This window comes from Rhodofomes roseus (genome assembly GCF_022264815.1).
Source record: "Rhodofomes roseus strain CIRM-BRFM 1785 chromosome Unknown C8Q71scaffold_5, whole genome shotgun sequence".
Taxonomy (NCBI): Eukaryota; Fungi; Basidiomycota; class Agaricomycetes; order Polyporales; family Fomitopsidaceae; genus Rhodofomes; species Rhodofomes roseus.
Window position 1 is genome coordinate 26176 of NW_025952961.1, and position 23648 is coordinate 49823.

At 55.6% G+C, this 23648-nt stretch overlaps 9 protein-coding genes across 9 annotated transcripts; 5 read left to right on the forward strand and 4 right to left on the reverse strand.

Moving 5' to 3' along the window:
* The first annotated feature begins 412 nt into the window (after positions 1–412).
* On the forward strand, positions 413–1710 carry C8Q71DRAFT_458805 (uncharacterized protein). The gene is made up of 2 exons (XM_047918669.1): positions 413–1128; positions 1183–1710. The coding sequence occupies exons 1-2, from the start codon at positions 642–644 to the stop codon at positions 1650–1652; spliced, it is 957 nt and encodes a 318-aa protein (XP_047781338.1). The 5' UTR covers positions 413–641; the 3' UTR covers positions 1653–1710.
* A 333-nt stretch (positions 1711–2043) lies between these two features.
* Positions 2044–7247, reverse strand: C8Q71DRAFT_703375 (Dbl-like domain-containing protein; the record flags this gene model as incomplete). The annotated part of the gene is made up of 20 exons (XM_047920314.1): positions 2044–2534; positions 2587–2714; positions 2765–2862; positions 2915–3043; positions 3107–3268; positions 3322–3407; positions 3465–3542; positions 3599–4037; positions 4092–4150; positions 4200–4323; positions 4378–4647; positions 4698–5003; positions 5054–5117; positions 5169–5473; positions 5526–5831; positions 5880–5943; positions 5999–6072; positions 6136–6189; positions 6243–6557; positions 6615–7247. 20 exons carry the CDS (start codon positions 7245–7247, stop codon positions 2044–2046), a joined length of 4185 nt encoding a protein of 1394 aa, XP_047781339.1.
* A 1519-nt stretch (positions 7248–8766) lies between these two features.
* Positions 8767–10816, forward strand: C8Q71DRAFT_743790 (methyltransferase). The gene is made up of 9 exons (XM_047922902.1): positions 8767–8941; positions 9001–9165; positions 9225–9275; positions 9327–9372; positions 9429–9462; positions 9514–9614; positions 9670–9849; positions 9906–10047; positions 10101–10816. Exons 1-9 carry the CDS (start codon positions 8850–8852, stop codon positions 10493–10495), a joined length of 1206 nt encoding a protein of 401 aa, XP_047781340.1. The 5' UTR covers positions 8767–8849; the 3' UTR covers positions 10496–10816.
* A 444-nt stretch (positions 10817–11260) lies between these two features.
* C8Q71DRAFT_702634 (pseudouridine synthase) lies at positions 11261–13366 on the forward strand (the record flags this gene model as incomplete). Its single annotated transcript, XM_047920259.1, has 9 exons — positions 11261–11643; positions 11711–11810; positions 11864–12007; positions 12056–12087; positions 12140–12458; positions 12513–12590; positions 12707–12772; positions 12822–13057; positions 13108–13366. 9 exons carry the CDS (start codon positions 11261–11263, stop codon positions 13364–13366), a joined length of 1617 nt encoding a protein of 538 aa, XP_047781341.1.
* A 299-nt stretch (positions 13367–13665) lies between these two features.
* Positions 13666–14293, reverse strand: C8Q71DRAFT_830191 (HRDC-like protein; the record flags this gene model as incomplete). The annotated part of the gene is made up of 5 exons (XM_047926348.1): positions 14209–14293; positions 14077–14158; positions 13951–14028; positions 13797–13895; positions 13666–13741 (listed from the first exon to the last, which is right to left on the reverse strand). The coding sequence occupies exons 1-5, from the start codon at positions 14276–14278 to the stop codon at positions 13666–13668; spliced, it is 405 nt and encodes a 134-aa protein (XP_047781342.1). The 5' UTR covers positions 14279–14293.
* An 81-nt stretch (positions 14294–14374) lies between these two features.
* On the forward strand, positions 14375–16618 carry C8Q71DRAFT_743800 (transmembrane amino acid transporter protein-domain-containing protein). The gene is made up of 10 exons (XM_047922903.1): positions 14375–14724; positions 14783–14802; positions 14858–15069; positions 15125–15324; positions 15385–15530; positions 15580–15714; positions 15771–16065; positions 16129–16199; positions 16252–16340; positions 16398–16618. The coding sequence occupies exons 1-10, from the start codon at positions 14535–14537 to the stop codon at positions 16450–16452; spliced, it is 1413 nt and encodes a 470-aa protein (XP_047781343.1). The 5' UTR covers positions 14375–14534; the 3' UTR covers positions 16453–16618.
* Positions 16619–16689: 71 nt separating this feature from the next.
* Positions 16690–20279, forward strand: C8Q71DRAFT_743804 (uncharacterized protein). Its single transcript, XM_047922904.1, has 5 exons — positions 16690–16794; positions 16854–17286; positions 17621–17758; positions 17809–19243; positions 19382–20279. Exons 2-5 carry the CDS (start codon positions 16961–16963, stop codon positions 20087–20089), a joined length of 2607 nt encoding a protein of 868 aa, XP_047781344.1. The 5' UTR covers positions 16690–16794; positions 16854–16960; the 3' UTR covers positions 20090–20279.
* C8Q71DRAFT_459035 (uncharacterized protein) lies at positions 20254–22514 on the reverse strand. The gene is made up of 3 exons (XM_047918671.1): positions 21171–22514; positions 21053–21118; positions 20254–20993 (listed from the first exon to the last, which is right to left on the reverse strand). Exons 1-3 carry the CDS (start codon positions 22389–22391, stop codon positions 20409–20411), a joined length of 1872 nt encoding a protein of 623 aa, XP_047781345.1. The 5' UTR covers positions 22392–22514; the 3' UTR covers positions 20254–20408.
* C8Q71DRAFT_459007 (uncharacterized protein) lies at positions 22515–23270 on the reverse strand. Its single transcript, XM_047918670.1, has 3 exons — positions 23183–23270; positions 22783–23126; positions 22515–22720 (listed from the first exon to the last, which is right to left on the reverse strand). The coding sequence occupies exons 2-3, from the start codon at positions 23073–23075 to the stop codon at positions 22639–22641; spliced, it is 375 nt and encodes a 124-aa protein (XP_047781346.1). The 5' UTR covers positions 23076–23126; positions 23183–23270; the 3' UTR covers positions 22515–22638.
* Positions 23271–23648: the final 378 nt, after the last annotated feature.

The following is a 23648-nucleotide window of genomic DNA, read 5'->3' on the forward strand; positions in this document are numbered from 1 at the left end:
CCTTCTCCGCTTAGCGGGGAAGGCAGCGTGTTCAGAACCCCAGCCTCGAGGCCAAAGCCTCTTCGGCTGCCCGCTTTTGGATAGTGCTCCTTTTATTCGTCTGAACCGGCAACGACACGCCATACTTGACGCCACAGGCCCTTTGTGTTATATACCCGCTGCGAGTGAGTGATCATGATACACCTCCCCCTACCATTGCAACCCCTAGTCTCCGTCGTGTTGTCCCACTATGCTTCAGAAGCGCCCTAACCTAGTTCCAAAGGCTCCAAAGGCTAGCGTTGCACTCCCAGCGAACCGGCCCAAGGGTTGTAAAACCTACCACAGACTGAACGATGGCATTGCTCAGGGAGGCTCGGACTTAGGCGGGGTGCGTCTCTGCTTTCCTCCATCCGGATGTGGCGTCTGACACATCCCAGAGTCTCATATGGGGCGTACGTTTCGGGCCCGCCCCTCGTAATCGTCGCAATGGCCCAAGCATAGGAGGTCAGACCAACATCGCCACAGTCCAGGGAAGCACCAACAATGTGGACAACTTGAAGACGTTGCGCGACTGTCAGCCCCGACCTCAACCTGCGCAGGCAGGCCCGGACGGGGGCGACAAAGGGTTCTCGCTCGAATATACCCCAGCATCGGAGCTGCTGATGTCCACGAAAGGAGGCAGAGTACAAAGGAATGCCACTGCAAGTTTTGCGCGGGATCTACTACAGGTGAATGTCCATAAACCGCCAACCGTACCAGGCGAGGGTGTCTTGCGGTTAGAGGAAATGCGACCTACGCCACCCTCAACGGAGCCGATACTTGGCCGTAACCTCAAGGATGAGAGACCACGACAAGACAACAAGCAAGACAACAAGCCTAGGAACCATAGGAACCCTCCCCGTTCCTCACACACACCCTCTGTAGGTCGTCCGTCTCAACCTCCTGGAGGCCCAGCACGTCCCAAGCCACGACACTCGGGCGATTCCGTCGTCGCCCAGAACACGCACCACAAACCTCGCCCGACTATCATCGCGCTCCGGAGTGCCGACCTGCGGTACCTACTTTCGTTGCGCCTCCCTCCCATATCGGCGCCACAACGAGGCCCGCTCCCGCCGATCAGCAGCTTAACCGGGGTGTTCAAGTACTGCCGTACGCAATCGCATTTCATCCATGAGCAGACAATGCATACTCACGTAATCACAGCTCGACGAAGCCCGCTACCGCCGCCTTTGCCACGGGCATTGCATGTTTCCGCCGCGATCGATGCCGGTGGTGAGACGATTGACAAGCCGATTCCTGAGTCACCTGCACATGAGGAGTCTCGAGTTGAGGGCCCGGATCGAATCTCGACTTCTCAGGCCGAGCACCCGCAGGCTCCCCAACTACCTCCTCGCCCCGTCCTATCTCAAGCACCGCATGCCTCAACCGAGCACGCTGATGACCATGTTCAAGTCGCTCGATCTGCAGTCCCACCTGATCTCCCGATTCTCCGCACTACATACCATTCTCGGGACCTCGCAGCTCTGTCGCTCGCGACGCCCACAGAACACCTGGAGCACAGGTGGCACGCACAAAGGGCCCAGAGATCTCGCACGAGTGTCCGATGGCATCCGTACCACACCCCAAGACTTGGACGCCGTCCGACCAAGGTGCACTTCCCAAGGGATCAGTGACCTTCATCTATACCAGCTAGACTTGAGCTTGCGGCAGGCAGCTTAAGTATGGACCTTAGCTCTGTAGCTTTCGAATGTGGACTTCGTGAGTAAATTATTCTTATGCTTTCCGTCTTGCTGTGTACGTATGCCCTATGCTTGTACGCTGTCCATATGCCTCAACATGCAATGCTTCACTCTCACTTACTTTACTGATTGAGATGCGCGCATAAGTCACGACGGGACCCGACTTAGACTACCTCACCGCCACCGGTCGGAACACTCCCCTGGTTATAACATCTAAATATAATGAGCGACATGGTAAAACAATCCACTACACGATGCGAATCCTGAAGTGCTAGAAAACATCGGAGACAGCAACAATACTTGATACAGACGGGTGTTTTGTACATTACCGGAAAGATAGTGAAGGATTGAGACGTGGTGAGTGCGGCGGCGAATTGCTCTGCGCGAACTGCGTAGCATGAGATGGAGACGACAGAGAACCCGGCAGATAGAGAGGAATCGTGGGTATGAGCTCGAATACGTGCTGTGCGATGGGGCGGGCCCCCCGAGGCCCGCTCGGCTGCAGACCGTTGTCGGCGTTCATTACACCATGGACGCGCGGCTCCTGCGAGATACCCTCCGTCCATCCATCTGGACCAGGCACCGTCGACGTAGGAACGTTGGCAGTCCCCCGTCCATCCCAAATGCAGCGCACGTCGTTTCCGGGGATGATTTGCGCGAGACGACCAGTCTCGACGTGTCTGATCTCGATGAACCGAGTGTCGAATAGTAGAACGTATGGTGGATGCCATGCGACATGTTCTGCTGTGCCTTCCCATTCAATCGTCCCCATACCCCGGCTGGGATCACCGTGACGATCCACATACAGGCCGAACTCTGTGACAGGGGTCAGCCATGACAGAAGGGCACCGGAACATAATGTACGCACCATCGTAGCACAGCAGGAACTCGTCTTGGTTGGTGCGGAACATACCCATTGGTCGACATGACTCGCATCGTTTGGCCAATTTCTCCAGTCGAGGGTCGTCTCGTTGAGGGATCGTGACACTCTTGAAGCTGGAAACACAGTCAGTACCTTGCGATCGATGCCTGAGACGTGTACATACTCGGTGAGATCCATGATCTCGAAGCCCTTCGTGCAAAGGATGACAATCCGCGCCTTCAAGAAGATGAGGTCGAAGGACTCAGATGGCAAGAAGAAGTCCTGAGAATGGGCTTCAGCGACTAGCTGGTCAGGCAGTACTGCAGCAACTCACCCTGTAGACTCTGAACCATTCAGAGCGTTGCGACCGAAGACCAAGACGGGAGCCGAACGTGCGCGGAGCCTCCGCTCTCTCGTTAATCTTACCCACTACAGGCTCCAATACTCGGAAAACGCTGTCCAACTGACGAAATGGCGGGCGGATCACCCATCAATGCAATCCGTAGAGAAAGATGAAGGTGCGTACTCCTTTCTTCTTCATGTAGATGACGAGCGTACGGCCATTCAGGTTGCCTACGCTGAAGAAGTGGACATCCTTGTTCCCGCTCAACTTCTGCGGAGTCTGCGAGGTATTGACGCTCTGAGGAGAAGACGGTACAAGAGCCTCGATGTGATATGCGAACAGTGACTGAAAAGATGCCGCTTAGCTGTCCGCCCTTGTCGCTGGAAATGACAACACACCTTGTCTGCGAGGACGAGGAAGATGCCGAAGTCCTCGAGCATGGCGCACTGAGTCACCATCTTCAAATGAAGTACACGACGCATCGCTGGTAGCGTGTCAGTGCCGTGTCACGAGTACCGAATCCGCATATATGAGCACATACACCTCGAGTCATGTCGGAAACCAATCCAAACCCCTTCTGCGCATCCAACGGCAACAAGACCTCTACCGTCTGCAGTAGCTGTCAAGGAAGATGATATCAGTATGCTGTCGATAGCACTCTGCCACTGGACTTACTGAATGGCACTGAGCAAGTAACCTTGCCCGTGAATGCATTCTCATGATTATAAGCAGCACTTCCACCGCCAGGCACCACCGCAGGGACAAAGAACGTGTCCGAACTGAGGGTCTCCACCTCGAAGACCTTGTTCGATTCTTGTACAACTTTCCGCAGCCCAATGGCCTCCTCCAACTTCTGCTTCCATTCGTTGCGGACCTGTACGGACTCAGCAAACACGGTATACAGTCCACCTAGCCGACCAGTGTGGTGAATGGTGCAGGGATAGACCATACGAGAATCTGTCGCGCTGTCTGGGGTGCCGTTGGCTCCCGGAGGAGGGCCATCGGGGTTCCGCTCTACGCGGCTATTCAATCCACCGAGACGGAGGATACCACCGCTACGCTGGGTCGGTGGGTCTGTGAAGTTAGCCAGTGTGAGGAGGTCCAGGGGTATCGGCTAGAAACCGTACGTCAGAACAAGAAATGGCCCAACTGCAGCAATCCAACTTACTCTTCGGTAGACATGATAGCGTGTGATGCCATCCTTCTCCTTCGGCTTCGTCATGACCACTGTAGGTGTTTAGCTGCGAGATGAGCCTAGCTTTGACAAGCCACTCACAGTAGTTGTCGAACAGCAAGACGAACAACTCAGTCCATCCACTCCATTCAAATCCAGTGTCGGGTTGTCGGAGGAACTTGCCTGTGTGCATTAGGGAGCGATTCTCATTGAGTAGGTCCATATCCTACACATACTGTTGTGAGCAATGCCTTCTCCATCGTAAAGTCTGACTACTTACAATGGCTTCCCCAGGCTTGAAGACGAGGTTGGAGTTGTAACGCCATACTTCGACCTTCTGCTTTGCCGAGACGACGCCAGGTTCCGAATCCTTTCCCAGGGCTTTGATCAACTCGAGGACCTGCGGAATGGTGTCGCGATCTTCATGTCCTTCAGGGGTTTCATCGAGAATGCTCCTCAACAGTAGCTCGTACCGGAGCAACCTTGGGATGGGTCGATTGATGAAGGCCTTCATGTCAAGCTTCCGAGCGTCAGGATGCCGCGTACATTGCTATCAACGACGTTAGTCAAACTGCGGTCCGAGGTAATTTAATAACATACATCAACGAATGTCTGGAATTGCGCGTTGTTGGCCATTTCATCGTCGATACGATACGCCGCGATAGGATAATTCGGAATGTATTCCAAGTAAGCCTCGCGGAAGTTGAGGACGGCATCGTAGACAGCTGCTGTGACACTGCGTATGACCGGGTGCTCTTCACGTTGAATCTCATGGAAAGAGTTCAGCATCTTCCGATGATGAGCGTGCAGTTCGTCAAAGTTATGGAACACTTCGCGAAGAAACTGTTCGAGCCGATCGCGAGGGACGATGGGTGGATCCATTTCGCGCAGCGGAGTCACATACATCTGGATGAGGACATTAGCCAGTCACGTTACGGTAAGAGCACACGACGCACCAAGTCGATGTTCTCGAGATCCTTCACGTATTCCATCTCACCCTTGATCAGCTCGAAGATGATGCTGTGTACAGTATGAGTAGCCATCCGCGCGGCTGCTGCGAATGTCACTTACGACTGCCGCTTAGCCTCCTTCTTCGGAAGACTCTTCCTGAACTCCTCGGATACGAGGTTGTGCCATTCGAGTTTCCCCGTCGCCCCCTTACCCATAGCGGACTGCCATGTCCATAGCTGGGCTACGGTCTGCAGCTTTCTGATGGCTTCTATCGCCTCTTTCAAGAAATCCTCATCCGGGTTGCCGACCGTGGTCTCATTGCAGATGGCCTCCAAAAGGACCGGATACTTCTGCAGATGCTCCGAGGGCCGATTAAGGAAGTGTTTGAGGTCGAGGCGATGAGCATCAGGATGCCGAGCCGCTTGCTGTAAAGGGTCGAATGAGTATCCGATCTCGCGCTGCAGATGACAGACAAACCTCAAGGAAGCGCCGGAACTCGGCATTTTTTTCGCTCTCGTCCTTCACCCTTTTCTCTGCCACCGGAAGGTGGCCCACGTAGATGGGATACGCCAAACGGAACTCGGTGGCCGCGTCGAGGAAGATGTCTCCAACGCCCTGTATGATGGGGGCCTGTTCGCGTTGTCGAACATTCAGAACCTCTAGTAGTCTGCGGTTGCATTCCCGGAGGTCCAGAATGTTGCCAAACACTTCCTCGATGAACTCCTCGACCTCGCTCAGCCTGATTACCGGCGGGTTTGCGGAGCGCAGAGGGCGAATAAACAACTAGGACGACGTGAGCGAGCATAGCATGGGCAATCCGACTCAGCTTACCGATTCCACAATGTCAAGGTCCCGAAGATACTGCTTCTCCTTGTTGATGACCTTGTGTATGATGCTATACGAAACTGGGATCACTCTCTGAGTGAAGATAATCACCACGGACAACATACGTTTGCCGGTTGATCTCGCTCTCGGGCAAGGTTCGCAACACCTCAGGTGGAACAGTCCTTGACCAAGAGTCGTCCTACACGACACGGGACGCGGCTTAATATGTCACAACACGAGATTTAATTATTAAGATCCGTACCTTCTCCTCCTCAACCTCCTTCTCCGTCGGAGTGGCCAGGACCAGGCTCTTGTTCTGCGAAAACGATTAGTTCGAGGCAATGAGTGACGACATACATCCGCGCTTACCCTTTTTGGACATGCGAAGGAGTAACAGGGGGTTTCGTCGTAGCAGCTCGGGGCATAGCACCGCGTCAGCAGTGTAATGACTGCGGTCGGCAGTTCCTCCCGCTCGACGCGTGTATCAGAAGCACCCTCTTGATCATCCAGGAACATGTACACGTCCTCGACGCCATCTTGCAGGACACGCCCTCCCCACTCGACTTCATAGAAGAAGAGCTGGTTCTGCAAGCTGCGCGCGACCTGCAATGCTGCCCGCCGATCGTTGGTGGAGATGCCATGTGTGATCAGCAGTTCACGTTGTATATGCGACTGGATGGTGGACTGCGCGTTCGTTATGAGTGAGCTTCTTCATATAGTATTGGAGCGATCTATACATACCACGATGTCTTTGCCGGTGAACGCCCGAGGGTACGGTATGCTTCCCTTGACATGCGTGCCTCTAGGCACTTTGTCGCGCAGTCGTACAGCGATATGGCTTAGCAACGAGGGATTGAAGAACCTATCGTCACCCTCCTCTGACTGGTCCTCATCGAAGAAGTCGTCCTCCTCCTCATCATGCCAGTCTCCAGCCAACTCCAGAGGGCGTTTGATGTCCTGCAGGGTCCGTATGACATCGTTGTCCTTCCATGACCGGCTGGAGGACCCCACAGGACCCTGCGCAGACGACGTGCGGGAGATCTGTCCAGGCGTCGGGGTCTGCGCTTGAAGGTAGCTGTGCGACGGTGCAGGTGAGTGTTCGTAACTGGGTCCTGGCTGCGTCCATGTTTCGGAGGCTTTGGATGTGTGCGACTGGAAAGAGTTACCACGGTCGACCGTGGTGGCTGCAGACGAACCAGAGTACAGGTTCGGGCTGCCAGTGCTGCTGGCATACAACGATGAGATTGACACCGTTGTTGCCACGGACGGGTTGCGGTCGAGCTGCGAAGGCCCATTCGCATATGAGATCACAGAACTGTTGTACCCCGACGAGGTCGTCGAGCCTACGGAGGTCGTACGCACGACGTCATGCATAGATCGGGAAGCTGGCAACATAAGTTAGTCATGAAATAGCAGCGTCACCTGAGACTCACGGTTCTGACTGGAATAAACCCCCGCTGCAAGTTGTGGAGGAGAATACGTACGAGACTTGGGAGCGAAGTCGGGAGTACTCGCGTATATATCGTCCATGAAGGAGCCTGAAGACGTGCCGTCTGCTATGCTGTCTCGCAGACCTGGTATTTGCGGAGGAAGAGCTCCGGTTGGTCGTGGTGGGGACATGTAGTGATGAATCGAACCGTTCGTATCTGAAGATTGTCTCCCGGCTCCCGGCATGGGTGACGCTCTACCGGACACGCTACCTGCTGTGCCCGGACGCCCAGGATGGAGGGATTGTGGGTAAGCCTGTGAGGTCGGCCGTGTGTCGGCGTAGCCTCCGTTCAGCGGGGGCAAACGCGGCGGCGCTGCAGCTGGTGGAGAGAGGGAGGCCGGCGGGGAGTAAAAGCCGTTACCTGACGTTGCAGACGGCGAGTCGTTCGGAGTATACGGTAATCTGCGATTCCTGCACTCATACATGAAAAGATCGTCAGTGAGCTGAACAACAATTCACGTACGGATCGCTGGTCCGTTTCGGGGGCAATGGAGGGGGTGGGGGTTCGTCAATTATCCGTGGCTCGGGCATGCTATACAGCACTGGCGGAGGGGGCGGGGGAGGAGTTTGCATGGGCATCGACTGGCCAGGTATACGGGGTAGAGGTCGTGGTCCTCGCAGTGTTGGGGACTGCACACTCGGTGCAGTGGACACTGGGCGGGCTGACGGTCGTGGCGAAGGTGGAAGACCGTGATGGCCTAGTGATTTTAGCAACCTGAAACGGCCGGCAGTAAGCGGAAGCGACGTACCGCTGCGCATCGCTGGGGTCACAGTAAGGCTCTGTTGCCGCGTCGTCGTCGGCGTGTCTCCCCCATCATCCCCGTAGTTGCTGTAAAGCGTCTCAAGCTCTCCTTCATTGTTGCGCATTGTTTGTTCAGCAGTGGGCGACTCCTCCGCGAATCCGGCAAGCACTTGATGGTATAGATTGGCCAGGTCTTCGTCGTCCGGGCTAGGGACATGGGAAAGCGCCGCGGTGGACATGGTATCAACTGTTTACGGTCCCTTGTATGATTCGATGCAGTGCCCGTCTCGCATGTATTCTCCCGCGCGCCTCAATCGCGGACGTGCCTTGGTCACTGGTGGCAGGATCGTATGGGTAACCGCGTATATCGCCTCGAGGCAACGACTGGCAACTGCCACTTGCGGGCTGAGCACGTAAGTACCGGGAGAGGCTGCTAGTACCATGGCATCATTATCCCTGTGAGTGCTAAGGAATCCCGCTTACGATTAATGAGCGTTCGCTGCTTGCGTTGCGACTGGAATGGACATAGGAAGCGGGTGTAGTTCTCACTCGACTCGCAGCGGGTCCCGACCATCTGCGAGTGGACGAGCGCGCCGTCTATGGCAAGTCACGTGGGTGATGATTGCGCTGCATCCGTAGATCCGTCTATTCTCGACCACCAAGTCCGGTCCGCTCAGCGACGACGATATTCACCCCGACTGTCTGACATCTCATAGCCGTGGTCGTTGTATCAGAATCCCAGGATATGCCATCCAACGAGGCACCCAGAACCAAAGTGTCTCGCACAGCATCGTCTGTACACGATGTGAGCGCCGAGAAACCGCCCTTCGGATCCCGGTGAGCAATGTGCACGTCGGATGGAATCAGTTCGATGCATTGACCGTGGACCAAGCCAGTTTCCTCACATCAGAGGCTGATGTATGGAGTCAAAATGCCTGGGACCATGTCCCACCTCCCGATGACCAGGATGGCATCATTAACGCCGCACTCGCGAGGCAAAAGCTCTCGCCAGTGCCAGACAACGAGAAACAGAAATACAATGACAAACCAGCTAAACACTGGTAATGTACATTGACCATTCTCACATCCACTTACGGCCCTGACATAGCTGTTGCTGAAGGGACAACTTTTACAAGATGAACTCCAGTAACTTTTTCAAAAATAGGAATTGGTATGCGAGCCTCCCAATGTGTCAGCACATGAAGATAACACGCTGTGTCAGGTTACACTTAGAGTTCCCGGAGCTAGTCCGCGCAGCGCAAGCAGAGGTGATCTCCAAATCAGCGTCCGCCATGTCTTTTCTGACGTCGTGCGAAATGGATAGGCAGGAGCCATGACCATCGCAGAAATAGGCTGTGGTAGGTCTGTGCTCTTCCATACTATATCAGCTCTGTAATATATCGCACCAGGTGCCGGTAACGCCGTCTTCCCAATATTATCCTCCAACCAAAATCCACAGTTATCGTTGCGGGCGTACGACTACTCGTCGCATGCTGTCAAACTCGTGCAAGTAGGCGTATTTGCGTTGACGATTCGTCGGTTTGACTAATCGCACCGCTCTCAAGTCAAATCCGCTGTACACAGCACCACCCGTCGGCTCTATCAGGGCCGCAGTATGGGATTTATCATCGTCGGAGCTACCACCAGACACTGCGCCTGAGAGCGTGGATATCATCATCCTCGTCTTCGTCCTGAGTGCGTTACATCCGCAAGAATGGCAGCGCGCAGTTCAGAATATCCACAAGGTCAGCGCCGGTATCATGACGTCTCTTGGGTTCATTGCTGAGGCCCTGTTGTCCAGATGCTGAAGCCAGGGGGACTGGTGCTGCTTCGCGATTATGGTCGGTACGACCTGACGCAGCTGCGGTTCAAAGGCGGTCGTCTGCTGGATGAAAATTTCTACATCCGCGGTGACAAAACACGAGTTTATTTCTTCGATCTTGGTGCGTCGACGTGCCTAACAAACGACAAGACATCACTCTTAGTTTTGTTACAGACGAGCTGGCATTGTTGTTCACCGGATCTCTGGCCCCTTCATCGTCCAAAGCAAACAACCGAGTAACCGTCGTCGAAGAGGACGATGGAAACTCCGATGACCCATCTCGTCAACGATCAACAGCTCCAGTCCTTACCGCGTCACCTGGCCCTTCGTCACCGCAACTGCTAGAACCCGAAGCCACGGCACTGGCCCAGGAAAGCAGCTCCGCGACGCCTTCCACGTCTGCGCAAATACATCCATGCCTCCACCCGATTCTCATTTCCGAGGATACCGTGCCGCTGTTTGCCATCGAGCAATTGGGCATAGACCGCAGGCTGATCGTCAATCGAAAACGACAGCTGAAGATGTACCGCGTGTGGATACAAGCCAAGTTACGAAGATTGCCTGGGTGATAGGTGTCATAGCCCAGGTATAGGAGGTGACGGCGAGGACATACGAGGTTGGTACAGTCATCTTGGTATAGGTCATCCCGGACAGTAGTACATGTACAACGATAGCTCATGATTCAGATCAAACTGACTCCTCCATTTATGCACAATCGGTGTCAGGACCCACGTACTGCTCCGTGGCCCTGGGGAGCTTGGTTATGAATTCGAAGCACAATGAAGGGAACAGTGGCATGCGTTGTCACATGGCACATTTATGTACTTCAAGCTAGGTTCATCTGTATATGTAGCTGTCTATGATAACTGCAACGCTCTCCTGAACCAAAAGAGGCAGGAATCGCTGGTCACAGGCTGTGTGACATGCTTAACAACTCTGGGACGCCGGCTATGTGCGCATGCAGTACGCAAGGCCCTAGGCTTAGTAGTACGTGGAAAGTGGTAGGTTCAACTGAGGCTACGTCTATGTAAGTAAGTAGTGAAGACGCTCTATTAGTATTCTTTTTTTGGGGGGAGCACATACGAGAAGACGCTCTATTCGAGAGCCGGTACGTACGTGGCTTTCTGTCAATGGCTGGCGCTTACGTAAGGACGGTGCCCCTATTGCCACCGCTTTTCAGTGGCACTCAGGCTGTTACAGTTGTCACAGGGTTGTCACATCTGCCAGCGTCGCCGTGTATGTTCGTTCTGAGGTTGTCAGTACGGCTCCATCGTGGGTGGCAATCTCAACGAAAGTTCAGTGCACCAAACTCATTCCTGTCCCGACCCCATCGCATGGAGACGTCTACCGAGAGATCGTTCTCAACCGCAGGCTCAGCCGCGAAGAGATCGCAAGAAAGTGATATAGACTCTTCCACGGCTAGCAAGCGTACCAAGCTCGATGTCAACGAGGCTGAGCACGACGTGACAACGCGTCGCGCTCTTTCCGAGAGTGCACCAGACAGTTCTGCGGTGCCACAGAAGTCCGCTGCAAATCATACAGACAAGCCGAAGTTCAAGAAGGGGCAGCGAGGGGACAAAATCGACCGCAGACGAGGAACGCGAAGGGAAGACGCAGAACCGAGGAATAGTGAAGAGCCTAAGGGTCCGCGCGTACCTAAAAGGGCGTGCGCACTGTTGATGGGCTTCTGCGGCGCCGGTTACAGCGGGATGCAATTGTACGTGCGCATATGCTCGTCGCTCCGCCTTCATGATGAGTCCATAACAATAAATCCAACACCAAAGTCAGCCCGGCCAGTCAGTCCGCACGATCGAGGGCGTCGTATTCGATGCACTCACTCGAGTGGGCGCCGTTTCACAAGATAACGCAGACGATCCGCGCAAGGTAGAGAAATGAAGTCCTGTACTTCCCTTATGCGTGAGCTCACCTTCTTCGAGGTTTCTGTTATACGTGCCGCACGGACGGATGCCGGTGTACATGCAGCGGGCAACGTCGTCTCGATGAAGCTCATCAACTCCATACCCGACCTGGTCGCGCGTGTTAACGAGGAGCTCCCGCCCGAGATTCGTATATGGAGTATAGTACGTCCAAGCACTGAACACTTCCTGGCGTATATTGAATTTCCACAGCTTCGCGTGCAAAACACCTTTAACGCAAGATTGTGTGTCGCTCTCATGCTGAGCAGCGCTCCCCACCTATTGACACCGAACTAGGTCCTGTGACAGCCGGAAGTACACGTACTACTTCCCCTCTTACATGATGATCCCACCGAAGCCGGGGAGCGGACTCCACCAAAACCTACAGCAAAATGGCACCGAACCTCCAGCGCATCCATTCTGGGCAACAGGCGATCCCGAGGCCGACACCAGCGTTGACCTGCGGCGAAAACGCGATTACCGGATGCCCCCTGATGCTTTGGAGTCGTTACGAGCTACTGCATGCAAGTTCGCAGGGAGCCATAACTTCCACAACTTCACCTTCGGACGGGAGTTCCGGGATCGCAGTTGTTTTCGTTTCATGAAGGAGATCAGTGTGAGTATGTTTGATTTAGAAGCCCCAATCGCACTACCCTGACAAGTGCTACAGGTCGCCGACCCAGTCGTCTTCGGGGATACGGAATGGGTGAGCGTGATGTTCCACGGACAGAGCTTCATGCTGCACCAAGTGAGTATCTCATCGCCAACGTGCCGCTACATGACCTAACTCGGTTTGACACTAGATCGTAAGTGTCGCCTAGGCCTCGGGTTTCTGAACGTCAGTTCTCACAACTCCCTTCTCAGCGCAAGATGATGTCAGCTTTAGTGCTGACGTGCCGCACCGGATCACCTCCTGAGATCATGGACGAGGTCAGTCCATCTGCTCCAGCCGTTGTACAGTTCATCTCACATCTCTCAGCTCTATGGTCCACGTATGGTCTTCGTCCCCAAAATGCCAGCGCTGGGTCTCTTACTCGAATACCCCATTTTCGAGACTTACAAACAGAAAATTGCGAAATTCAACGAGAAGCTGGACCCCTCAGAAACAGATTACCGTCTCCCGATTGACTTCGAAGCCCATCGCGAGCAGCTGGATAAGTTCAAGGAGAAGTGCATATACCCTCGTATGCGAGAGATCGAGAGCGAAGTGGGGCTGTACGTTTGCCCTTGACTCCTTCTTCACAACTCGCTCACGTCATGCGTAGCTTCGATTCATGGATGCGCTCTATCGACTCGTATTCCGGGAACGACTTGCTCTGGCTCAATTCCAAGGGCATCGTTCCGGGCGCCGCGGTCATACAAAAGGGAGTCCGTCGCGCGGATCCCTTCAAGGAGAGGAAACACTTCGACTCGACCGGTTACCCAACAACTACCGCTGAGAAGTCCATGTCGGTCGCGGATGAGGAAGCTGAGGAGGAAGAGGAAGCGTTAGACAAAGCTAAATTAGAAGATATGGAGGGTTAACGTTATAACTATTTCCATCGAATAATACATCTCCGCTCACACACAGAGTGACATACTGTAACTCTGTACCTACATATGTAGTACGGGGTTTACATGGAGGTCTGGTCGAAAGTCCTTCACCCGCAGCAGCATCATAGTGTCTCTCGAACGCATCCCGCGTAGGGCAACATAATCAACGGTGTGGTGAACTAGAGTCAGCGAACGAGGACGACTCGTAGTGGTCACCAACCGTGCGAAGTGGCCTGAGGAATGACCAGTATCGGACCAGTATAACATGGTCGGTAGACTTTCTGTGGCCCTCATGATTGGAACTTCCTCATGGTCTGAATCTCGTTCAGAAGAGCTTGGAGTCGATCGTCATCGATCTTGACAAGACTGACATGCGACGAGATCAAGAGCGGGCCAGGTACGACAAGTACGAGTACCTCACCTTGGGATGACACTCTTCGCTTCCTCGGCGTCCGCTGGACAGAGGTTGGCTATTTGTGCTGTTTCAAACTGTGTGAGAGCCGGTTCTCTTCGTAATGTTCTGTGGGGTATATGAGTCAGTGGCTACAGGTAGGGAGATTGGTTAGGGAACGCACTCTCGAACAGCACTAGCAGAATCTGTGGTGTTGAACTTCGCAAACGTCTTCACGTATTCTAGTGTCTTGTTGTACACACTTTGTGTGATTCAGTATATACTACGGCCAGTGAATATGGATACATACGCAGTGTCCGGTGCATCCTTGTCTCGGTTCTCGAGCAGATACTTCACCTCCGAAATGAGCAAACAACCCGCGTTGTTGAATTCTAGGACGGAAGGTGAGCACATGCATGCAGCACAAACGAAAGCAGCTCACCTGCTCCGAGCTTGAGCACAGACGCATCCTCCTCCTCTACCTGGGGCCGGTGTCTCAATCGCGGGGTCATGGCGGTCCGTGGCGGGAGGTTGTTTGCAGTTGTTAGGATCGCAAGGCTTTGGACAACAGGTCCAAGCAAGATAGATCTCCAATCGCGGGGCTGGCCGCCGCGTCTAACCCGGGATGACTTAGCCGAGTCGCACGCAGGCTGCGTGCCGCATCCAACTGCCATAGAGCCAGTCACTGTAGCCCCGCCTCGCCGAAGGCACTTCATCTCGCCCGCGGGCTCTTCACGAAACTCTTTTACCCTCGAGGACAGCTTCGAGATGGCGCAGACGTACGGAGCGACGCCTGCGATTGTGGCGGAGGAGCGCGAACCTGGCCTCCAGCCTTCGCAGTCTGATGAGAGTGATGCTCTCCTGGGAGCTGAGGCTAGTGCACGCCGGCCCAAGAGGGACGGACATGGTACATTGACAAGCTCGGTGGGAAACCTAGCGAACACTATCATTGGCAGTGGTGAGTGGTGCTTCGCGCTGTGACTCTGGTACAGTCACTGACGAGCGAATTTGACAAGGCATGCTAACGTTCCCCTTGGTGAGTTGCTCTGTTGTTATATATGTGCTGGCACGGTTCTCACTCGCTTGATCAGGCTATGGCCTCTGCTGGTATTATACCGGGGATCATAACCTGTATCTTTTCCGGCTCCGTCGCAGCCTTTGGACTCTACTTGCTCACCCTATGTGCGACGAAGGCACCGCATAGAAGAGCGTCATTCTTTGCTGTCGCTGAACTCACGTTCCCGAGAGCTGCGGTGTTCTTTGATGCCGCAATCGCAGTCAAGTGCTTCGGTGTATCTATCAGGTACTCAATCCCCGTGGTCGCGTTCCAATACTCTCGAAGTTGACGTCGTGAGCAGCTACCTGATCATCGTCAAGTCACTCATGCCTAACGTCGTTGCTGCAATGTACCACGACTTGTCGCATCACGATCCACCTGCATGGGCGCAGTCCGGTCGCGTTTGGATCACAATCCTCATGGGAATTCTTTTCCCTTTGTCTTTCATGCGTAAGATAGACAGCCTAAGACATACCAGCTACATTGCGCTCTTCTCTGTTGGTCAGTACTCTTCTGTTCAGTCCAGGAGGTTGATGTTGACACTCACCTAACTTCTCACAGCTTACCTCGTCGTGGTTGTAATCTCGTGCTACTTCTTCCCTCTCGAGGGTACGCAGGCGCCGGGCGAGATTCACCTTATCCACTTCACACCGAACTTTGTCTCAACATTTCCCGTGCAAGTCTTCGCATATACTTGCGCCCAGAACGTGAGCTACATGCATCGCTCGTGAATCATGCAAGCTGAAACTACCATAGATATTCCCCATCTTCAACGAGATATCCTCCAATACACAGCCTCGTATGAACATTGTTATTGGGTCATCCATAGGCTCGGCTGCACTGATATACGAAATCATTGCTATCTTTGGCTACCTCACATTTGGCTCGAAGGTAGGTATTCCTACTTACATCGCTTGCCGTCCTGATGCGATACTGTCATACCTTAGGTCGGCGCGAACATCATTGCGATGTACCCTTCGACGTCACTTTTCATCGCGATCGGTCAATTAGCGATCGCAATCTTGGTCATGTTCTCATACCCGCTACAAGTGCACCCATGTCGCAACTGCCTCGACAAGGTCTTCCATATGGGCCACCTCGTCAAGACTCCCGAGGGTGAAGAAGTAGAAGACGAGCATGGCGGCAGCCCTGATATGAGCCATCTAAAACACATCTTGCTCACAATTGCCATCGTCGCATGTGGCTTCTCGATTGCATTCTTCGTGGATGACCTACAGATGGGTATGTCGTGTCACCAGCACACATCAATGTATCGCTGACGTGTCGAATTGGAACTTGCCGTAGTGCTGTCATTCGTTGGCTCCACTGGATCAACTACGATCTCCTTCATTCTGCCCGGACTATTCTACTGGAAGGTGCGTAGCAGTCTGCATATTTATCCGCATCGTGCTGACATCCCTGTTCCAGCTCTCGCATACTGATCCTACCGCCAGCAAGACCTTATCGAGGGCAGCACTCGCACTCGCAGTATACGGTATGTGTGTGTTTGTCTTCTGGTAAGCGTCATGTTCTTGTTGTGCTTGCCACGTATATTCATGACATGGTTCTTGCAGCCTGAGCTTCAATATCTATCAGGTTGTGCGCCCCTCTCAATCTGTACCACACTAGCGTTGTAGACCCTCCTATGTATCTTATACCGCGCTCTCCCGTTTGCTACATATATTGGTCTGGTCATTAATTTCAGTGTCGATAAGGCGACTGCATAGTTTATCTGTAGTGCGTTCCCCCGAGAGCCAATTGAATGCTGGTGCCAAGTCGCCGGCCGTATTCACTGTCAGCGTGCGTCCCATCAGGCGCCCGTCAGTCTAACAAGGGAGCGACAAGCGCCCATGCTCTACCGTTCCTCACCCTCAGACCTGATGTGCCCTCTCCTTGCCCGCGTCCGAATCATCCTTCCCTTGTCCAACTTGGCACTGTAGCGTCGAAGTAAGAGCCCTGGAACACTTGAAGGTGTGTAGCATAGGGGATTGATCTCAAATAGGCTCGTTAGACTGAGGTCGTCCTTGCAGACTGAGGCTGCGCAACTCCACCCCCGTCTCTGAAGATCCTCGAATTCATTTCATAGACACGATCTTCACAAATATCGTCACCGACTGCCCTTCCTTGCCCCGCATCAATGGCGACCGCAACAATGAGCTCAAATGCGGCCACAACGTCCAGCGCAAGCGCGCCCGAGATTCACAGCAGGCACACGATGGCCTCGAATGGATTGATCCCATCTTCCTCGCTGGATGCGATTCTAGCATCCTCGCCACGCCACGCCTCCCCCGACACGCTTGCATTGACAAGCTCCCCAAACTTCGCAGATCTTCCGTCGTCTGGAAGCAACACAGAGCCATCTACGGAACCCGACCCGCAGATCATTGAGGCTCTAGGAAGCAAAGATCGACTTTACGTACTCAAACTCGGTGAACAGATGGAGGGTCTCATCTCTGAACGAGGGTGAGTGCAATGTTTGCGCTTTTTCTGCGAATTCTCTGGTGCAAAGGGTTATTCGTGGACGCTGTGGCACGAGGGCCCTGCGGTTGTGTCAGAACTGGGCTTTTTGTGTTCTGCGCATGAGACGCAAACCTCTGCGACAGTTCGCAGTTAGTGAACAGTCGTTGCACTGCGGTGATTGTTCCAGACATCGGACAGCTGCAAGCGTCGATGTCGTACTGAGACGCTCGGCTCTGCGCTAGACTCTTCCTGTGGTTGCCGTGCAACCATTTTGTGGATGCTCTTTGTATAGCGATTCATTGCCTGCGACAAGTAGCTCACCTGCTCTGCAATCCAGAATGCGGATCACACTGAGCCCGTCAACCACCTACCAACGGATGCTAGTTCACCGATGCTCTGCTTATTACAAGCTTCAACCCGAGGCCGATACCGCAACTAAAGGCATAGCGGTCTATTATCGTACCGAAAGCCGAATGTAAGTGCGCAAAAGCTGTGCGGGCAGAATCATGGCTCACTTCTTTTCAGTCCTACTCGTAGAATCTGCGAACTCGTTCCATTAGAGGAGGCTGCACAGCCAACCATCAAAATCATGAGGCGAAGCACCAACGAAGCACCGAAGAGTCGACAGAACTCACAAGCAGGATCTGTCGCCGGCGAGGAGGCCGACTCCTCGGACGTGGATGAAGCTGGCAGCATTGTCAGCGTCCGAAGTGGGCGTAGCGCTGCTACAGGCGGCAGCGCGAAGCGACATCCCACGCTCGAGGAACGAGAGGCAGCGTACAACGAAGCGCGCTCACGGATCTTCATGGGCTTCGAGGAGAAGGAAAAGGAAAAGGAAAAGGACATGAGCGCAAACTCATCGACCTTCAGTCTTGTATCTGGCTCTGCATCCACCAGCGGCGGAGAGCGCGGCAGCAGCATCGGCGATCTGGACGATTCCGTCAGCTCCGCCGCGACAGAGAGCGAATGGTCAGGGCCCGTTACTCGCGACAAGCGCGACGGTCGGCGAGGTGGATCCGCAGGTTCATCGTCTCGATCTCTCAGATCATCGAACACGTCGTACCAAGCGAATGGGTCGGGCAGCTCACGCGATTCAAGAGCCACGTCACCCTCATTCACGTATGCGTCTATTTACGAGCCGCCGCCTGCGGAAGTCCCGTACGGCGCTGCTCCGACAGGCTACATGCCTCCCTACATGTATCCCTATGGTCCTGCTCCTGGGCATATGCCTACTTCACCGCCATACGGTTACCCTTACTACATGCCCTATGGGTATCAGCCTCCTCCGCCCGATCCATCGAATCCTCCGGCAAACGAAGCCATGTACCCGCCTCAGAACCCTCCTCCACATATGGGCTACTTGCCCCCGTATGGGTGGTCGCAGGCACCGCAGGCCCAGGCCTACCCCCCGCCGCCTGCCTCACAACCTCAGAGCCCCGGAAACGGCGGACTCACCCTCCCTCCCCATGCTCCTCAGTCATCTTCCCCTCAGCAGCAGAACGTCCCGCCGCCACCGCCGCCTTATGCAAACTACTTCACGCCTCATCAATACAATCCTTACGCGACGTACCCCCCTCCGATGGCGTACCAACCCCCAGGCCAATATCCACCACCGCCTTCGCAGTTGTATGTGCCCGACATGACTGCGAACGGGTCTGGCTACATGAACGGCGGTGGAAGCGGAACTGGCAGTAGTAACCATAGCCGCGCGTCGTCTCGGAGCAGTCATCATGGCACGAACAAGCGCGGTGCCCCCCGAGCGCGAGCATCGTGGAGTTATGGTCCCGGTGCTGGGAACAACGGATACACGTACAACTTGAGTAGCATCGGCAATGGCATGGGAGCGAGCGAGACGGTCGGACCAAGGTTAAGCTCTTCTACCAGGAGAATCTCGGCGACCTCAAGCGCCAGCGGGAGTGCTGGGGTCAGAACCCCCGGTGACGAAGCTTCTTCGACTACAGTGAGTAGCCCATCTTCCTCATTACAATGTCCTTCCCTTGATCCCGTGTTTGAGTCGTGAGTCGTGTTAACGGATATATTTCATGCTATGCGTTCTGGCGCTTGCTTTATTGCCGTCCGTGTGTACCCTATCTCACAGTCTTCCTCCACAACGTCTTCGCGAACAACGTACACCTCAACATCCTCAAAGCATCCCCTTCCACCGAGACCAGATTGGGCAGTCGGGTTGAAGGCGGAGCCAGTCTTGCATGCACGGCACCACCACGACCACAGCAATGCGAACTCGCGGAACATGTCTCCCGCGCGGCTCGGAGGGCAGAACCAACATCAGTCACAGCCCGTCCTTCAACCCAACGATTTCCCACCGCTCTCCTCGGCACCCGAACGCCGCACACCTGCCGTCGCCGGAGCCTGGACGAACGCATCGTCCACGCGATCTATCATAATGGCGGGCGCGCAAGGGAATCCTGCCCCACAGGGTACCGCACTCGTGCATTATCCCAACTCACAGCAGCCTTCTGGCACCCCGCTTGTGGAGGCCCACGAGCCCGGCTTCGACCGGCCGCCGCCCAAGGTCAGTGCGGAGCTTTTCAACCCCAAGGGCACGCCTCGGATGTCTGCGCCCGCGCGAATGGGCTCTGGAGAGACGGAGGACACCCCCAAGCAAAAGGGAATGGGTCAGGGAGATGCTGCTTGCGTGGATGCTCTGGCGCAGAAGGTTGCGTCCATCTCCCTTGAGGAGTGCCCGGCTGAGGTCGAGGGTGCCCTCGCTGCTGCCCAGAACGGCGTATCGGCCCCCTCATCGGCGGCTGGAGCTGAGGGTCCCGAGAATGCGGGTGGGTCATAGGTGTATACATCGCTCTTAACGTGTCGCATAGCTATCGGGACGCTCTGATTTGGCTGTCGCATTGTAATTGTCTGGTTGACTGGTGTATTGCGAGTACGTTATAGCGCCGCGTGCATCACTCACTGTTGTACTTTCGCATATCTTGACCGCAACTTAGAATACAGCCACGTAATGAACAATGTGCATGTATTGTGTGTGTGTGTGCATTCTAAGTGCGCCATATAGCAATAAGTTAGTGGCATGCGAGAACACGATATGCTACAGATGTACAGTCTATATCACTATGCCACAGTGGGTGCAGAGAAACGTACTGCCTCAGTCAACGAGCTGTCAGCCGCCTAAACCAACGTCTCAACGACGTGAACATATTTCTTCTTTGCCTTGCTGGGCGCGTGAACGAGTTTCTGGGTGTGTTAGGAGTCGCGGATGACCAGGACGCAGCTGTGGACCTAGGAATCAAGTCGACTCTCGCGTCCCCGCGGACCGGCGCCAGCTTCATTGGGCCCTCCCTCGAGGCGAACCCATTCATCACTGGAGGGGAGGATGCAGGAGTCTTCGGCTTCGGCGGTGGCTTGGGCTTCGTTCTCGGTTCGAGCGGGCCGATGAGCAGCTCGAGGCCACGGAGGTCAGGCGGCGGCTTGTGCGGCTTCGTGTGGAAATGTGAATGAGAGGCTGGTGCGCTGTGGGGAGGGACAGGGAGCGATGGCGCGCGGGGGTCAGGATCATCAGGGGTGGGTGGATCCGGCTGAGAGCCGGGCGCGAGGACGAGGCCTGGCGGACGGTTATTGCGGCCATGCTGCCTGCGCGCGGTGCGAAGACGGGGAAGGCGCCGGCCGCTGTGGAAGCCGGGCGCGGCGGTCACGGTCAGCGAGGTAGACTTACCCACTAGGAACTCGGGAGCGGTCTATGCGGCGGATGGGGGTCAGCGCGTGTTGGCGGGATAGCCGAGGGGTGGTTGCTCACCTGAGGATCGTACGTGAAGTAGGGCTCAGAGTCAGTTTCAGCTTCGTGGGATGTATGTGTGGTGTTCTTGGTAGAGGAAGAGTGAGCCATGGGAGGGTAGTACATCGTTGATACTCACAATCTCGTCTGCTTCCGTTTCCACCCATGGCACCTTCCACTTCCCCTTTGCCGAGCTACACCACAGGCCATAGTCCGCGACCCACTCGACGTCCTCACGGATCGGTCGTGGCGAGTTTGATCTGCCACCTGCGTTCCCCGAGGGATCCGCCTCGTCCACGATCTCTAACATATCCGTCGAAGAGTATGTAGACCCGATGACGGACCTCTGGACGTGGCTCGAGGTAGAACACGGTGGCGAACGCGGTCGTGGACCAGCGGGACGGCGAGCACGGGGGAAAGTCTCTTGCGACGGAGGAGAACTATGCGGCTGCATGGTCCGCAGCTCCACAGCGATATGTTCAAGCTCGTCGATGGTGGCGCCAGGCAGGGCCGAGGGCGGGCGGTCCGACGCGAAGCTGTCCGGGCGACTCGTCGGGCTCAGCTCGTCGTGCACGAAGGGAGCAGGCGGGGCAAGGCGCGAGTGCGGATGGGCGGGGTCGTCCGCGCTCACCTTGAATTTGAAGAGATCGTCGTGCGAAAGATCAACGTCAATGCCGGCAGCGTCTCCATCGAGCCCAGCGCCCCCGACAGCGGGCGGTGCCGTCCGCGGCTTCTGCGCCTGGAACATATCGAGATGGGACACATCGAATGGGACAGCTGCCCGCCTCAGATCGGGCCCCATGCCTGTGCGGCGGGGCGCCGGCCTGTCAGCGCCCTGGACTGCGCCGTCGACACTGCTGTGTGCGCCCGCGGACGATGGCCCGCCGCGCCTGCTGTTGAGAGGTGAGAGATCGGGTGCGGTGCCGGGACGCACCGCCCACTGAGACCGACGCTCGACCGACGCATTGCGGTCGGTGGCAGGTCGTTCCGGGGCCTCGTTGGGTGGGAAGGGGTGCTGCTTCGCCAGGATCGGGTTCCGCGAGGCACGCCGACTGGTCGACTCCCGGGTGAGCTGCCGGCGGAGCGATCCTCCTGACGCATCGACGCTCGCTTGCGAGGCGCCCCCGGCGACAACGACAGGTGCGTACGTGCCGTTGGCGAGAGTGAGCTTTGGGCGGACGCGCGGGCCTCGTATCCGTTGGGAGGGGTGGTGGGAATAGGCGGAGGGCGGCGCTGCGTGAGTGGACGCCGTGGGTGGCGGGGTGCTGGGGACTGTCAGTGTGAGTGGGTGGGGCTCGCTGAGTGCGAATGGCTCGAAGGCCAGCGGCGGGAGGTAGCTGGGCGACGGCACGGAGACCATGAGAGTACATGGAGAGGCGAGGTGCGAAGCTTGCAGCACGCCCGGGGTGGGGCATTAGGGCTGTGTCGCGCGGCTGCTGATGTAGATGCTAGATGCTAGATGGGGACGCACGGAGGCTGTCTGACAAGATCAACGTTCGCTCAGAGCATCATCATACAGACACGGTATCATCCTGGGGCGTCTCGCTTCTGTCCATGCGACACCGGCTGCTCGTGAGACTCGGACGTATCGGGCATAAGCATCGTGTTCAGAGCGGGTCCTCCGCGAGTAAGACAATACATGTTGTAAATACAGCCGCCGCCACTACGACCATGACTGCGAAATGACCCCTGATGACCGGCCAGATGCGGATGAGACATGGCTACGTCGATGGCAGATGAAAACGACGCACTTGGTTGCCACGAGGAATCCGCGCGACGTCCGATAGTCCTTTGAGGTCTGATAGTACTGGAAAACGCCGGCACACATAGCACATATCGCCGCAGCGTAATCAACAATCGAGATGGGGACGCGGATGCTCGTCGGATCGCCGCCACCTGTGCTGCCTGTGAGGCGCGCTCTGAGGAGGATCGAGGAGGAGAGCAGGGAGAGAAGCATCGCGAGCTTGACATGAGAAAGGAGATTGCGTTCGAGCATTAGGAAGTCACGCGTTGTGCTGCCTGTGTTTTCCAAGTAGACTGGCATGCTGAATGGGGGTCACTGTGGGATTGTACCGGCGACAGATGCGATGCAGCCCTAACCGCGAACCGTCAACAGAGTCCACAGCGCAGTACAGCAGCTGTGATACGCACCTCAGATCCCTACACGCTCAACGAGTGTTTTAGCTCCTATCAATTTTTCACCTGCGCGGGCGGCACCAACGTTGATAGACGTGAAGGTGATGTCACAGGGCAAATGAAGAGCAGGGGCAAGGGCACAACTATGCGGTGCACGCTAGATGTCGTAGGCAGTCGTGGGCGGACGGACTGCAAAAAGACTGAGGTCGTCGCGCTAAGAGGTGCCGGTGAATTCGGAATACATGCTTCCCCGTTACCCCATTCAGTTCTCTAGGATTCCAGAACGCTTATGGCGACTGATAGATCGGCACGCCAGGACCAAGATGCAAAGACGGTGCCCAGGACCTTCAGGAGGGAGAGTAGACGATGGCGGTCGTGCAGAGGTCGCCCTCGCCCTCGCCGGTGTGCCTGCGCTCGTCACGCCCACCAGCGCTCGCCCCGATCGACACATGTCACACGAGCCTATCCCATTTGTGTCGTA